General features: G+C 48.7%; 1 protein-coding gene across 3 annotated transcripts; it reads right to left on the reverse strand.

Annotated features, from left to right (window-relative positions):
- Positions 1-174: 174 nt before the first annotated feature.
- On the reverse strand, positions 175-15,622 carry tulp4a (TUB like protein 4a). 3 transcript variants are annotated; one of them, XM_088286496.1, is made up of 14 exons: positions 15,506-15,622; positions 13,339-14,075; positions 8,326-8,454; positions 8,057-8,218; positions 7,800-7,980; positions 7,444-7,551; positions 7,192-7,358; positions 6,577-6,801; positions 6,259-6,490; positions 5,845-5,989; positions 5,524-5,695; positions 5,347-5,440; positions 1,907-5,151; positions 175-1,790 (listed from the first exon to the last, which is right to left on the reverse strand). In XM_088286496.1, the coding sequence occupies exons 2-14, from the start codon at positions 13,588-13,590 to the stop codon at positions 1,674-1,676; spliced, it is 5,229 nt and encodes a 1,742-aa protein (XP_088142622.1). In that variant the 5' UTR covers positions 13,591-14,075; positions 15,506-15,622; the 3' UTR covers positions 175-1,673. The 3 variants fall into 3 exon arrangements, with proteins under 3 accessions (XP_088142622.1, XP_088142624.1, XP_088142621.1); XM_088286498.1 differs by having other exon boundaries at positions 5,524-5,668; positions 6,259-6,493; XM_088286495.1 differs by having other exon boundaries at positions 6,259-6,493.
- Positions 15,623-15,735: the final 113 nt, after the last annotated feature.

Consider the following 15,735-nt stretch of genomic DNA (forward strand, 5'->3'; position numbering starts at 1 on the left):
GGGAATAAATGCGTATAATTTTACATGAATTATGGTGGAAAGAACGTGCCATATTTTATTACAATAAAGTCGCAAAAATTTGAGAAAATGTATTCGTGGAAAATATCTAATATTTGAAAAAAAAGAGCCATATATGAGAAAAAAAAGTTGAATCAGAATCTAGTTGAAATCTAATTTTGAGAGCGCTGTTGAAAAAACAACACTTGTCAGAGACTTTTCCAAGCGAAAAGCTACATTTTCCGAAGGTGTAATTTCACTTTTAAATTGGCATCACTTTGTATTTGCAATATTCGAAGAGAAACATACTTCATTTTATGAGAATTAAGGTGGGATAAAAATTTTGAGACTTCCGTATTATGACAGATGTCCTAATTTTGAAAAAAAAAGAAGTCTTAAATTGTACTAATCTCATAATGTCATTCTTATAATAGAATATTTATGAGTAAAACAATCTCATAAAATTCAACTTCATTCTTGTAGTCAATTTGGAGGTGGTCCAATTTTTTTTTTTTTTAATCGAACATAAGTTCCGATGTGGTGTAAAACGCAAGCGTCACAACAAACCATATTTGGAGATTTGACTCACTGGCTTCATCCTTCATTGGTGTCGACTTTAAAAATAAAATCAGTAGAAAAAAAAACATTTAAAACATTTTTGCGTTGAACAGTATTACAGCATTGAAACACAGTGGCAGAGTCACCCAAGTCTCTTTACACGCAAAAAAAAAAAAAAAATCAGCTTTCATTTGATTATGACTGATATGTCTATTATGAAGAGATTGTGAGAGAAACGTAGAAAAATATTCCCTGCACCTCGTTTAAGTGTGGTGTTTAAGATTTGCGGGTGGGCGAGGAGGTGGTTGGGGGCTTGGGGGGGGTCAGGCCCCTCACTGAACACGCACTTCACAGAAGTGACAACAGGTGTTGCATGGCTGACGTCACGCTGACGTCAATGCGAGAGAAACATCACAACGTAAGTCTCCCGAATGAAAGCGGTGAGCGCTCACAGGATGGGGTGGTGAGAAAACGACGCAAACAATGGCGACAATTTACAATGTACAGTACGCATAACTTAATCCGTGTTTCTTCATCTTTCAATCATGTCTGAAAAAAAAAAAAAGAATTCAATGCCAGCAGTCACACCGGTATAACGCGTGTGAACTGACAGTAGCAAAAGGAATGACAGAGCGAAAACAAAAGCCGGCGGTCCACCATTTTGCGTCACAAACACCCCCTCCCAAAAAAAAAAAAAAAGCAGTGTCATCTAGTGGTGAGTGTTGTACAGCAATGGATTTTGAGTGGCCAGTAGTACCTGTGTGTGCTCTGGAGAAAAACTAATCACCAGAGTGTGGTTTTCAAGTATTACTGCTGCTCCTTTTTTTTTTTTTTTTAAATTAAAGAAAGAAAATCGTATTCAAACTGCACATTGACAGTTTCCTCTCTTGGTCGACTCACTAAAGCAGCGTTTATTTGCATGACGGTTGCCGACAGCGCAGCGCTGCATTCGCCGGCTCGGCAACCGCGACTCAAGTGGCAGCATCGTGTAGTGCAGCGGGATCGGCTCGCTCCCCTGACGTCTTCTTTGTGTGTAGCCAGCGTGCACCACTGGTTTAAAAAAAAAAAAAAAGAAATGGTGACTTCCTGTAAAATCCCGCGTGTGGCAGAGCGCTGTCTCATTTGAGGCGTTGCGTGACGTTTGCCAACGCCACCGCGAAGGCTTGCACGGCGGAGAAGGGATACTGAAAGTCCAGGATGTAAGCGTTGCCGTCGATGCGGCCGAACTGCATCACCTGCAAAAGACAAACGGGGGCAAAAATATGAGCATAAAAGAAGCGGCCATTTTTCCAGGACTACTCGAATAAGTTTTACATTTAAAAGCCATTCGACGCGCAGCAATCTCTCTCACCTGCCGGCCTTCGAGTTCTATCTGAAAGTTCTTGGCGGACTCCTGCGTGACACGACCGCCAAAGTCCAGCTGATACACCTGCGTGGCTTCATTCCACAGCGGTTGTTTGTTGGCCATGACGTACACGAAGCCCTGGCTGCCCAGTCCTCGGTCCTCCTTCTCGTTGGCCTTGCGACATTTCATCTCTTCCAGCTCGCTGGCCGCCCTGAGGTTCCTCTTGGTCTTCCAGCCTTTCTTCCCGCTTTGGCACTGGTTGAGGAGCTCGTCCCCGCTGATGAAAAGTTCCGGCTCGCTATCCGAGCTGTCCTGGAATTCGCTGTTGGCGGTGGCCTTGCTCAGTTTCTTGACCTTCAGTTGCTCCTTGGGCCCTTTCACCTTCTTCTTGTCCCTCCCTGCCAGCCGAGGACTGGAGATGAGGGCGTTGAAGTCGCCGAGTGCTCGGCCCTCCTTTTTGGACTTGCTGCCTTCAGCCGGAGGCGGCATGTTGGCCTCCTCCGCCCTCCCGTCCGCCCTCTTGCGGTTCTTCTTGCTGAACTTTTCCGAGCGAGGCGGCACGGGGCTCTCGGCTAAGGACAGCACTTCCTGGTAACCTTCTGCGGTTTCTGCCATGGCTTCTTGTAGCCCCGCGTGGTTCTGAAGTTCTACGTGAGGTGGCGGCGGCGGTGGCGGTGAAAGCGCATTTTTGTCGACCGCCATATGGGAAGCTTTGGGCGGTAGAGGCACAGCAGGACTGGGAATCGGAGGACAGGAGTTATACGTCCCCCACGGTGTGTGGAGGGCGATGGGAGGAACGGGAAGCCCGGTACCGGGGTACAAAGGTGGCAGAGGGCAGCAGGCCAAGTTGGTCAGGCTGGTGGGATAACCGGCGGGTAAGACAATGGTTGCGTCCTGTTGTGAGAGAGACACGGGGGCAACCACCTCTTTTGGGGAGGAACAGGGCCGGGGTGATGTTAGGATGGGCTGAAGCTGGCCTCCAGGGTAGGCAGTGACGGAGGGATACTGGAGAGAAATTTGGTACCCGGCGGCGGCTTGAAAAGATGCGGCGCCGGGCGTCGTGGGCGACTTGGGAGACAACACGTAAGGCAGCCTGGACACGTCCAAGTGCTGCGCCGGGCTGAGGATGAGCGGGGGCGGTTTGTGGGGTACCGGATGAGCGGCGGGGTTGAGCGATGCAGCCCGTTCCTGAGGGACCCACACCTCCTCCGTGGCGGCGGGGTCCCACTGGTAGGGGGGCGGGCGTTTAACGAGCAAGCTTGACGTTTCGTTTCCTCCTAAAGCCAAATGCCGGAGGGACTGAGTGAGCGTTTCATCCTCGGTAAACGCCGAATTGACATAATCGACGCGCTCTCTGCCACCGCCTCCTCCTGCAGCGGGGCCAGATGCTTCCAGTGAGCTGAGCAGGCTGTAGGAGGACTGCGAGGCCAGAGGGGTGCCGCTGTTGGAGTGTACGATAACGGTGCTGTGTGGCGCTCCGTTCCCTGGAGGAAAATCTTGCCTGATTATGGTCCCCCCTGCTATTCCATTAGCGCTGCCTGGGGCCGTGACTCCAACGCCGGACCCGCTGCTACACTGACTGCAGGTGTATAAGGCTGTTTGCACCCTCTGCTGGTAGGAGGCTGCCAGTGCACTGTTATTTTTCGCTTTCGGCGGCAGCGGTCTGGGCGGCTCCATCATTTGGGACACTTTGAGGGTGGCCTCGCGGCTATTCCTCCTGAGAGTGGCGTGGATGAGACCGCTGTCCAGCTTCTGGCCGGGATTCCTGCCGCTATTCTGATTGGCCGGGTCCGGATACGGAGGAGGGTCTCCGCTCGGTATGGAATAGCGAGGTGCGGTAAGTCTGTTGAGGGTGGCGGAGCTGTACGGCAGCTGGAGCTTTTTGCCTTCTGCTGAGGACAATGAGGATGAAGAGGTGACCCTGAGGGTGGCAGAGCTTCCGGGCCCCTGCAGGCTGTAGACATTCTGATTACAGACGAGACGGGTTCGAGGACGACAGACCTCCTCCACGTTACCGCTGCTGTCAAAGGTGGTGATTCGCTCGTAGCCAAGTGGGGTGGGGTACTGCCCTTGTGGCTGACTTAGGGTATAAAGTTGTATATCCGCTTTTTTGGCACTGAGATCACCGGGAGGTGGCGTTCCAGAGGAGCCCCCAATTGTTCCTGATGAGGCGTTTGCGGGCACGCCGGAGGCCGACATGGAAGCGGACGCCGCCGCCGCCACTGCAGCAGCCACCGTTCCAGGATAAGGAGGAGGGGGATTCATTTTACTAAGCTCCAGTGGCGCGCTGAACACCACCGTGTCAGCCTCGGCCAGCTGCGGACCTGAACGCGGGGTCTTTATTTTCAGGAGGGTCTCGTGTTCGCCCGCGGCTCCCCTTTCGACAAGATGATCGGGCGGTGGGTGAGGGATCTGGATCTGCAGCGCGCCCGTCGGAAGCATGGCCACGCCTGAGGTCTGTGCTGATGACAGGGAAGGAATGGGGATTTGAATTTGGAGCTGCTGCTGTTGCATCTGAAGCATTTGTTGCTGCTGTTGCTGTTGCAGGATGTGCTGCTGGAGCTGTTGATGATGATGCTGCTGCTGCTGCTGCATGTGTTGGAGCTGCTGCTGAAGCTGCTGCTGCTGCAGCATCTGTTGGTGCTGCTGCTGCAGCTGTTGATGGTGCTGCAGTTGCTGATGGTGTTGGAGTTGCTGATGGTGTTGTAGTTGTTGCAACTGCTGCTGCTGCTGTTGTTGTTGTTGTGAAGACTGATGAGCGTGAGAGGCTCCGACAGTGAGGCGACTCATGTCCAGCCCACCAAAGATGACCTGACCCGGACTGGAGTATCGAGTGGGGACTGTGTACTGGGCTGTGAGGACGGTGTCTTGGTTTTGGTCGGAACCGGCAGCAGCAGCAGCAGCAGCAGCAGCAGCTGCGGCTCCCGGGGAGGTGGCCGTGGGGTTGGTTAGAACATCCAGCTGAACATTTTGATTGGCTAGCAGGGACTGGACAAGGCCGATACTCTGGGCAGGCGACATGGCCTGGGCGGGACTGTGGATAGGGGCGATGGGGATGTTGACGGTGCAGGGCGGGTTGTCGTCGGCGCCACCGGCAGGGCCCGAGACGGGCAGGTCGTCTTCGTCCTCGCTGAAGACGTTGGGGCTGAAGACGGGCAGGTTGATGTACTCCATGGAGATCTTGCGCACCTCCGGCAGGTAGATGGTCATCTGTCGGGGCTGCAGGTGGAGGAGGCTGGTTTTGTAGATGACTGAGGTGAAAGTCAGAAGGACAAGAGGAATATTGTCAATGTATCCGACAGAATGAATCAAGTTACAGTTTTATCTGAGAATGACCGAGCCCATCAAATGCAAACGTGGCCCTTGAGCTCGAAAGTGTGCCCCTTACTGGCTGCCTGCTTCCACTGCACCAAGTTATCACTCACACAAAGACATTAATAGATTACCTGCACCAAGGTTTGTTGGCAAAAATGCAGCAAGCCCGACAATCTTGAATTTTGTTCCCCAAATATTTGATGTGACCTGAGCAAGGTAGTTTTGCTGAAAGAGTGACAATGAAACACCTTGATGAGAAATAGTCCTCCTTAAAAAAAAAGTTTGTTGAACGCAAACGTGACAAGTACCTGAGTAATGTCATCCAAAGGAAATTCTCTCCGCGTTAGACTGGGCGACCCGATGGAGGGTTTGCGCATGGGTAGACGCGGTGACCTGGAAACTTCCTGGGCGGCGCGAGACAGTTTGGGCGATTTCCTGGGATCGATGTTGATTCTGTTGGTAAAGGGACAAACTAAGTCTCTACAGAGAAGGTAGCAAATGGGAAGGGAAAAAATGGTTTAAGCATGCAGTGAAGCACAAAACAGGTTAGAACTCATTTAAGGGATTTAAGGGACTCACTCGGCAGCGTCGGCAAAAAGAAATGGAAATTACAGTGTGTGATTTTTCACCTGGGAAGTTTGGGGGACTTGCTGCCCCGGGATATTTTTGGAGACTTCTTGCCGACCCAGTCATCGCTGAGTTCGATATCACTGGAGTCGGAGCAGTTACAGCTGTCAATCATGGCTGAGATCAGGCTGTTGCCGTAGATCTCATCTGAGGGGAGAGAAGGAATTGAAATAGTCGAGGAAATCTCATTTTCCTTCGCATAATAAAATGAAAACCAGTTTAAATAAGCGAGCACTGAAACTACAGTTGCTAAAAACGACGGTAACAAGTTATTTGTTAGTCTTTGTCAATTATTTTTTATAAATGAACTTTTAAGGTTCATTTTAAAGGCAATTCTTTCCATTTGATCATAACGCCATACAAAGGAAGAAAGGTCAAATGGACTTTCGGGAATTGTAGTTAAAACATCGCCTTACCTGTTTTTCCATCCGTCTTGGGGTCCATAATGACAAACTCGGGGCGTAATTTACTTATTCGCCGACCTTTAAGAATGGGCACCAGACCGCCTAAGTACTCCAAGTACAGAGTGTAGCAAGGACCGCCCACTTCTGGGTTGTCCTCCGTTCGCTTCATCGTACAATGCAGGCGCTCATTGCCAGCTGTCGGGTAGCTCACAAACTCACGCATGTTGTTGGGGTCGGGAATGGGCTGCTGGGGGCAAAGTGTGGCGGAAATCAGGTTTTGTGGTCAACCCCGTGACCATATCGTCTCAACGTCGCTGCGCCCGGTCTTACCCTGATGGTGGGGATAAAAGCAGAGGTGACGTAGGAGCAGAGGCGTGACGGCATGGTGAGCTTGGCCACGTCCTTCTCCTCCTTCACAGCCGTGGCGATGACCTGCTGGCAGAAGAGCTGCAGGTTGGCCACGCGGTGCTCCACGCGCACCACGTAGAGCGCCGGCCCGCACGCCAGGAACAGACGGGAGTCCCGGTGGCCCCAGCACAGGGTGGTGATGGGGCGCTGTGGGGCAAAGGGAGGAGTCAGGAGAAAATGGCAAACATTAACGTGGCGGAATTTGGCTTTTTTACGCAGTTTAGCAGTGTATAAAATGCTCAGCCTAATGAAAAGCAAGTATATCCAAGTTGAGCGATGGTTCCCTTTTTAATTCCATGATTAAATGAAAAATTTAATTGCATGTTCTTTGGCTGCCAGGACATTTTTTCTTACCAAGTTTGTGTCTGAAAGCATTAAAAGAAAACTGTATCATTCTAAATTTCTATTGAGATTCTTTTTACTGGTTAGATGTAATTTAAATTATTTTTTCAATTTTAATTATTTTAAGATAATTAAAAAATATCTGCATATATATATATATATATATATTTTTTTTTTTTTTTTGCTGTAACTCACCTGTGCTGGCGTTTCCAGTGTGTAGATGTGTTCACCCCGCACGTTATAGAACTTGACAAGCGCGTTCCTGACAGGAGAAGGACAAGAAGGGTCGTGGGAGAGGAGCGTCTTCTCAATGCCGGCCACCGACAGAAGATCCCCCTGCGAGCACCACTGGACGACCACATCTGCGGAAAAGAATGTCAAGAGTCGTCATGAGATGAACATGGGACGGGGGAACAAAAAAAAAAAAAAAAAGTGTGAGTTGATTACCTTTCAGGCCGGTGCGGATGAGGGTGGGTGAGAGGTCATCGTAGTTGTTCATCAGGCTAATGTCTCCGGAGGTAAAGCTGACTGTCAGCAGAGGTTTGTGGCTGTGCACTATCAGGAGAGAGAAAAGATGAGGAAATTATTTGTGGCGTTAAAAATAATTAAGATACCGGTGGTACGATAAAAATGTCGAGCCTGCTTATAGTGATCAATGCAAACGAGCATTAGGAGGCGCTGATGGGGGGGAAGAGAAGCTCACAGATGGTGGCACATCTGTTTTCCTCTAGCCCGAATTAAAAGAAAAAAAACAAAACAAAACAAAACAGCTGGACAACGGTCCTTCAGGGCCGCCAGCGAACCTTGCTGCGGGGGGTAGTCGTCAGAATCCGTGTCGCTCTCGCTGCTGTCCTCCACCAGGAAGCTGGGGTAGTTCCACGACATGCTGACGATGCCGTCCGACTCGTGCAGCAGAATGTGGGCCAGCATGCGCCCGTGGCAGTCCATCACAATCACCTGTCCGTCGGCGGTGCCAAACAAAACCTGCGCGGTGAAAGGGAAGAATTTACAAACAGGAGCATCGCGGCGAATCGCCGGACGGAAGAAGAGTGGGTCGCACCTGCTGGTCGTCAGGTGTCCAAATTCCGCACGTGATCTGACTCTCCAGGTTGATCTCGGACGACCAGTGTCTCTGCCCGCTGACGGAGCCCACCAGCACAAAGCCGTCGCGGTAGGAGATGAGCGCCTGAGTGCCGTCGTGCGACCACGTGAAGTCACTCACCTGCAGTCGACAATATACGTCGCTCAGTTCGAATGACGTCAAACAAACGGATGTGCTGCTCTCATATTAATTAATAAATTCAATTATTCCGACTTGGCAAACTCTACCTGAGCCCCGCGGTCATTGACCAGCTCCACGGACCAGCGGCCCTCGTACTGGATCCAAACAAAGATGCCGCCATCGGTATCGCAGGTGGCCAGTTTCTGGAAGGGCTCATTCCATCGCACCAGGACCACCTTGAAGAGACAACGAGGCGGCTTGTCAAACACGCAACACTTCCGTGGCGGTCCGGTAGGTTCGACTGTTACGAAGCGCTCGACGTGTCTCGCTGCGCTGAGCAGCCAGTGGTTACATTAGCGGCGAGCTAAGTTTAGCATCCAAGCAAATTGACGGCACAGCATATCATTAAGTGGGTTAACCTCATTTGGAGAAATCCTCGGAGGAGCTGTAATTATCAGATGTATTACACACGCCGGAGGTTGAATGACGAAAATAGAAGTCGTTTTATGTCAAGTATGTCGATGGAGAGTACCGGAATGTAAAGAGGCACGAAGTCAGAATTTTGCATGGGGGGGTGGACAACAATTCTGACGATTCGCACACTTGTAAGAAGGACACCATCACATTAAAATAATCTCATTGATCATTTTCTCCCTAATCCCAAATATGAGAATATTTACTGCCACTAACTCATCATCGTGTGAATTTATGAATCATCATCACAAATATGATTGACACAAAACAAGATGCTGATGACTGCTACTGAGCAGTAAGGACCATTAAGTGTCGCCTCAAAAGAACCCGTCGCTATCCCTGAGCTCTTCGCTCCGTTTTCTGTGTGTGTGTGCGTGTGTGTCACTATCTGCCTGTTCTTCTCTAGCGTGACTCAGCCGATTCCCAGAGGAATAATCCGAAGCGGGGAGCCGCTCTGCTCTCACTCAGCGAAGCACGTGGGCCGTACATGCTCCGAGGCACAACACGGGGCACGTTTTAGCCAGGCTTACACTTTTCCCGAGTGTGACTCCGACAACATTTAACATTTTGCTTCAAAGAAATGAGGACTCGTTCACAAAGCGACCGTATCACTACCAGCAAACACGCCTTGATCTATTCATTCATCAGATAAAAATCGACAACATTCCTTGCAATTCAAAAGCTCCCATCAATGTTGCGCTCCTTTTTTTTTTTTTTTTTTTTAAGAACAGACGAGCAGGCAACTCAAGTGCTCCTGAGAGCAACTTGATGCCCACCACCTTGGTGGCCCCTGCTCCATACTGTCCATAAGCGTGAATATGATTGAATTGTCTTCATGTGCCCTGCGATAATCTGCCAACCGCTGCAAGCTTCTGGCCAAAAGCCAGCTGACCTTCGACCCCAATGAGGAGGAGCACGAAAAAAAAAATGATCCAATCATGTGGCCAGAATATGCACTCAGCCAAGCATCATTTGTTTTGCTTCAGAGGAGCTCCGCGCGCCACCGAACACCTTTTGGGTTGCATTGGTGTCAATCCCCCACCTGGGTATTGTTTAATGAGGATAAAGATTGGGAGTGTGCGACGCTAATTAACTCGAAGGAGGGTTCAAAGGATTACACGAGATTGGCACAAAGGGATGACATGTCACTAACAGGTGTGCATGAATACGCAAACGTTTCTCGCTGTTGTAATAATAATGAATAAAATAATAATAGACATATTTTGGATAGAATAAGTCTGATTAGTACATGCAGGTCAAAATCCGATATCTAAATTATCCATTAAACTATTACGATCATCGTAAAGCATAATATAACCGTGGAAGCACGTCAGAGGAAGCCATTATTATGAAATATGGACGTGCACACAGCATAGATGTATTTCATGGGTCCTCTTAAATAAATTCCAAACAACCTGGAGGTGAATCAAAAGGGGGGCGGGGCGGAGTTGATGTCACCGCGAGCGCACATGTCGTGGTGAGAATAAGCTGCGCATGTGAGTGTAAATTTAGCAGGGTGTGGAGATTAGTGCGAGCTGGTCAGGCATCCCGCGGGGGGAGACAGCTGAGCACCTCGCCGCGTCGCAGCGAGCCAGGAGAGATCGGACGTCACATGGAGACAGACGGGATGAGGATAAAGACGGCGCAGGACACTGAGGGATCGCGGCGATCACCGGCAGGGAATCCAGTCAACAAACGGGTGGCAATTAACCTTGGCATCGTGATTAGAAAGGAGGGGATTTAACAACGACGCAAATTTGATGACAAGGTTGTGAGCGTTGTCACACAGACGGAGGACATTTTAGAACAGAGTGGATCCTATAAAGTGTTTTGCTTTTTCTTTGGCTTTGGTGATTATTATTTTTAAGCGTGCCAGAGATGGAGAAAAAAAAACTGTAAACCGAATTCAGGACATAGGAGAAAAGCTCAGGCTGCTCGATAAAATGCGAGCAATACATCTGTTCCCAAACGTCTGACCAAAAATGACACGTAATCCAAAGCAATATTAAACATTGCAAATAATGTAAATCCAAATAATTTGTTCCAGGCACCCAAATATTTCAATAAAAAAAATACACTTTATAGATATTTTATCACTTTATTCTTTACTGATCCAAAATTTAGCAAGCCAGGGGGACACTCCAGGTCTCTGATCCATGAAATCATCAGCCACTGCTTATCCATTAATAATTGCCACTCGGTCTTCTTTTGTCAAAGCGTTCCGTCTCAGAGCGGACTACAAAGCTGACCCCAGCAAGTTAAAAGAAGAAGCCAAATCAAATCAAGGGGCGTCGTCGGCCGTTGCGGCGCAGTCAGCAGAAGTGAAAGGACATTGTGAAGGTGCGGCATCACAGTGGCAAGAGCACAGAGGTCCGTCCGGAGCGACGCCGAACGCTGGCATGGGGCCCTTTTGTTTTTGGCAAATGAAATTAATAGTCTTGGCCGCTCACTTGTGCACTTTCTTCCGAAAAATCAATATCAAGATTGTTTCGCAACATCCACACGCTCGTTTGGATCAAAGGCGATTTAGACAATAAAACTTTTTTGTGAGCCAACTGGAAATCTTCATTCATTCATTATTGTAAAAGTGAAGACGAGCTGGCTCGGGAGCAAGCGGGAGGGCGAGTCAGAGGCCGCTGATGTGGACCAGATATTAAATCAGATGCTCAAACTCAATAGAAGAGAAGTGCTGCGCTGTTCGGGGGGAGCGCACGATGGAAGATAAAGTGCAACGAATGCAGGCTTCATGGTACACGAGACGGGGCAGAGCAAAGGGCACAACCCGACTCATCATCACCGTGTTTTGGGGGTTTCGTGCCAAAATGGCAAAACCGTATCGTGATCAATGCCAAATGTGCACGTATGAGAACATGTAACCTGAAAGATCTGAACAAGATCCCGATATTTTTTGTTACTGTTACCAGGACAAGGACAGCGATGGTTGCCATGGAAATATACGGAGGGCTTTAGTCGTCTTGTGCAGAGCTTTGAATCGTCCTCGGGTTCTTCTTGAGCTGTACACGACACTGAATTTATATTGCATTTTCATGTCAGGGATTATCGTCACGGCAGATGTAAATCTAAAAACAAAACAAAACGATGATATTGTTTATTTGTGTTGGCCACGGAAAGTTTCTGGAAACAAACAAAGACGACCTGGACTTGACATGGCAGCCGAGCGCGTTATGCAACATGTCCTCTCTATAGTTGGATTAGCGGCGGTAAAGCTCCTCCTCTTAAGCGCGGCGCATGGGTCAAGTGGCCAGACAGGTAGAGAGCACATCAAGTGCACGGAGGGAACGATTTATGACGCGGGAAAACTCCTTGGCGCAACGCAGTGAACGGACTTGTGCGGCTCACCGAAGTGAAAGCGCTTTTATCACAACGAGTCACTGACGTATTTTCTTAATTGAATGCAAAGACGGCAGCAATTAAAACATCACTTTGGCACCCTCTAGGTCCCGGAAGACCATGTTGGAGTCAGTTGAGGAGCTCCATGTGGCGCTTTGCCACCATTTTATGTCATCGACGTCAATTAAAAACACAATTTTCAGGGGTATTCGCTATTTGCGGCAAGACTGGGTCGCCCACAAATAGCGGCGGTTCACGCTACTGTCAGCATGCTGCATTGTTTATGATCTTGACGGTTTGACTAATCGGCGAGTTCCATGCTGATGAAGCTTTCAACATGCCGCCTACAAAGCCCACGGCGTAAACGCAAGCCTATTCTGGGTTTGCTAATCCCAACTAAACAAATTGTATCGTTTCATAAACGACCGTATGGAGATGAAACGTGTCGGTGTGGTTTCTATTTTTGCTTGAAAGCCAGACAAGTCTGCGTAAAGGTCCACAATGGTGTTGTCAAACTACTCGCATATAATCAGCTCAACTCATTTGCAATGAATAGACGCTGTCATGAAAAAAAAAAAAAAAGCGGCAAGAAGGCTTGTCAAACGAGCTGTTGATCTATTTTGAATCATATCCCAGAGGGGATTATTCTGCAGCATTGAAAGTAAAAGCCGTATAAAAATATTCCCGTCTTGTTGTTTTTCAACTGACGGGAGGTCAGAAGGCGGCGGGGTAAGTTAGCAGTCGCTCATTAGACTTGACAGAAAGAAAATGAGCCGCTTTTGGTTCTGCCCGTTGACCGTCAGTCTGGTTGAAAAGTGGGCCTGATTTCAGTGACGCTTCCTTTCAAATGCTTCCCCTTCTAATTATCTCTGACCCAGACTGAAGCGGAACCAAGACACAAGGAGCAAGAAGGGTGCGCTCCAAGATCGTGATGACGAGATTCAAACTCGGGAACTCCAACTGTGAAGCAGATGTGCTGAGCAACACAACCCGAAAAACGATGTCGCCGTTTACAGGAGAAACTGACGCTTTAAGTGGTTAGCGGGAAACAAACAACCGTAGTGGCGGCCAAGAAAATGACAGAGCAGAGAATAATCCATCTATTTTCTATAATCACATCAAGGAAAGGCAGTCTACACCCGAAACTGCTCACAAGTCAATCACACTTAAAGACAACTTGAGGCAGATATGAGCCTTATTTTAAGGTATTGGGTTCTCGCGGAGGCTACCGATGCCAGCCTCCGATACTTAAGGCAAAAAAATGAAACAAGCTAAGAAAATATGCTCCATCTTACCTCGCTGTTGTGCCCTCTGAGGTTGAAGTTGACCCTCTGCGGGGTTGGCCGGTCCCGCCTGCAGTGACTGGAAGTAAACGTGACGCCGACGACACCTCGGCCGTTCCCGGTGGCCAGCCAGCCCTCCTCGTAGTAGCGCTTCCGGCACACCGGCTTCTCCTTCTCGCTTTTGGGAACGCGGCCTTTCCAGGATAGGCACAGGATGTTGGAGTCACTGCAGAGGACCGGGCCGTGTTCCACGGAGGCGAACATCCCTGCGTCGTACGAGGAGAAGCTACCCGTGGGGAGGGGGGCGCTTGTAGGAAGGAAGGCCCTCGCTTCAGGAATCCTGTGCTGAGGTTACAGGTTCGATGAGGAGTGTGAGACAGCGATGGTGCATAGTACGTGCGAGTCCCTGGACATCTGTGAAAACCTCTGCGAGGGTCCGGATAATGTCAGAAAAGTTGGAGAATCCGCATTGGGAAGGCACTTATGACTGAACATCCAGAAAGAAACGCGTGTAAACCGCTAACGAGTCGGCTCAGCATGTCCTGCGGCTCCAGCTCGATCCCGGCGCTGCTTCTGTGTCGCCGCCGCCGTGCTGCGTCCTCATCATCCGATCCTGGCAGCGAGTGTGAGCGGAGGAGGAGGAAGAGGAGGAGGAGGAGGAGCAGGGACTCCTCTCCATCAGCTGTAGCCCCGCAGGAGCACCGCCCCTCCTGGTAATGTCATAACGCCGGCAAACCTCGGGCATCCCACTGTGGCGAGCCAAAGGAAAAACAGACAAAATAAGCAGCTCCACTTAGCAAAGCTCATAAATAAACACTGACGTTTAGCGCGTAAACACAAGACTGCTTACGTCAAATATTAATCAGGTGGCCTAAAGTACCCTACATTCCCACTTCAGCGGTTCCATTTGGAGTTGTCAAAACAGCACCGATGATGTATGTCCACGTATACATATATATTAGGGATGCATCAAAAATTCATCCACCGAAGGTTTATGGCTGAAAAGTGCACATTTTCGACCCACAAAACTTTTGTCCAAAACGGATTGTTGTGATGATGCAAGGATGAACAGACGGCAGGGAAATGAGCAACTTCTGTAACTTAGGCTATGCACACAATGTTGGGATTGATTTTACCAATTGTGATTTTTTTTGTTTGTCAAAATTTGATAAACGTAGGCCTATTTATTTATTCCACAAATAAACGCTATCAGTGAGTGCATCTGTCAGGCTGTTTTTGTTTTTTGACCAACCTAAAAAATATATATTTTTTTTTACTGCTGCGTTTGCATGAGTTTGTGATAGACTAAAGTTCATTATGCACAAATACAGGTCGTAAACCAGAGATGCCCTGTACATAAATTGCTTCAAGCCACACTCCATCCGGGAAATAAATATTAATAAACTGGCCTAAATTACCCCCTCATTACCCTTTTATTACTTATGACGCGTTCTAGTTCCCTGAATACTATGCGCGGCAGAAGGATTTATAACGACTTTCTGAATAATTGAACACAAGACTGGTGTACCATTTTTGGCTTAATTAGCATCTTGAGTGAACAAGTCGGCCCCTTTGCGTCTAAACATGCGAGGTAAAAATAATAATAAAAGTACGGTAAAATAAAATAGTAATAATTTGCAATGGTGTTTAAAAATGGGTCGTTTCTAATCAATTACAGGCACATGAGGGGAATAAATCTTCCGGGGCGGAACAATACGACATTCTCGTTGAAATGATGCTAGGTTGAGGTAACTCCTTGTGAGCTCCGAGCATCAAAACATGTCGCCATCAAACAAAAAGCTCACATCGACGTTTTTCCCCGCCTGCTTTTCAATTTTTTAAATGATCCTGGCGCGACAGAAGAACGCTTTTGTTACCCTGTTATTATCAAGAAAAATTTAATTGGGAAAAAAAAGAGGCGGCTAATGTCTCGCTAAACTTAGCTGATCCAGAACCAGCCAAGGCGGCGACCACAGGCTGCCCATCCGCCGCTGGCACTGCTCGCTCTCCGGCTACTGCTAGCATGACCGGTCGGATACTGATATCGCGTTTTTTTTAACACTGATGGGGTAGCTAATTTCACATAATTACACATGAGTAAAATAACATGCTTTGTGATGGGTGTTTTGTGTATTAAATGCAGCCTGGAGGGAGCCCAGCAATTATGTGGGAAGCTTACCTCGGCTGTTGTCGCTGTTCCACTGCTCGGTCTGTGTACTGTGAGCCGAACCGGAGCTCTCAGCTCTGCTGGAACTGGCAACAGGGCCCCGACAGCTGAGTCACGTGACGGTCACGTGACGCTCGCTTGTCACGTTCTAGCCTCGTTTGTATCAACGACATCGTCAAAGCACGAAAAACAAGCTTGTTCAAAATGTTGTCCGTATGGTCACACAAATATATTCGGATTTT

The sequence above is a fragment of the Idiotropiscis lumnitzeri genome, chromosome 21 (assembly GCF_059441095.1).
Source record: "Idiotropiscis lumnitzeri isolate Australia: NSW breed Sydney's pygmy pipehorse chromosome 21, RoL_Ilum_1.0, whole genome shotgun sequence".
Taxonomy (NCBI): domain Eukaryota; kingdom Metazoa; phylum Chordata; class Actinopteri; order Syngnathiformes; family Syngnathidae; genus Idiotropiscis; species Idiotropiscis lumnitzeri.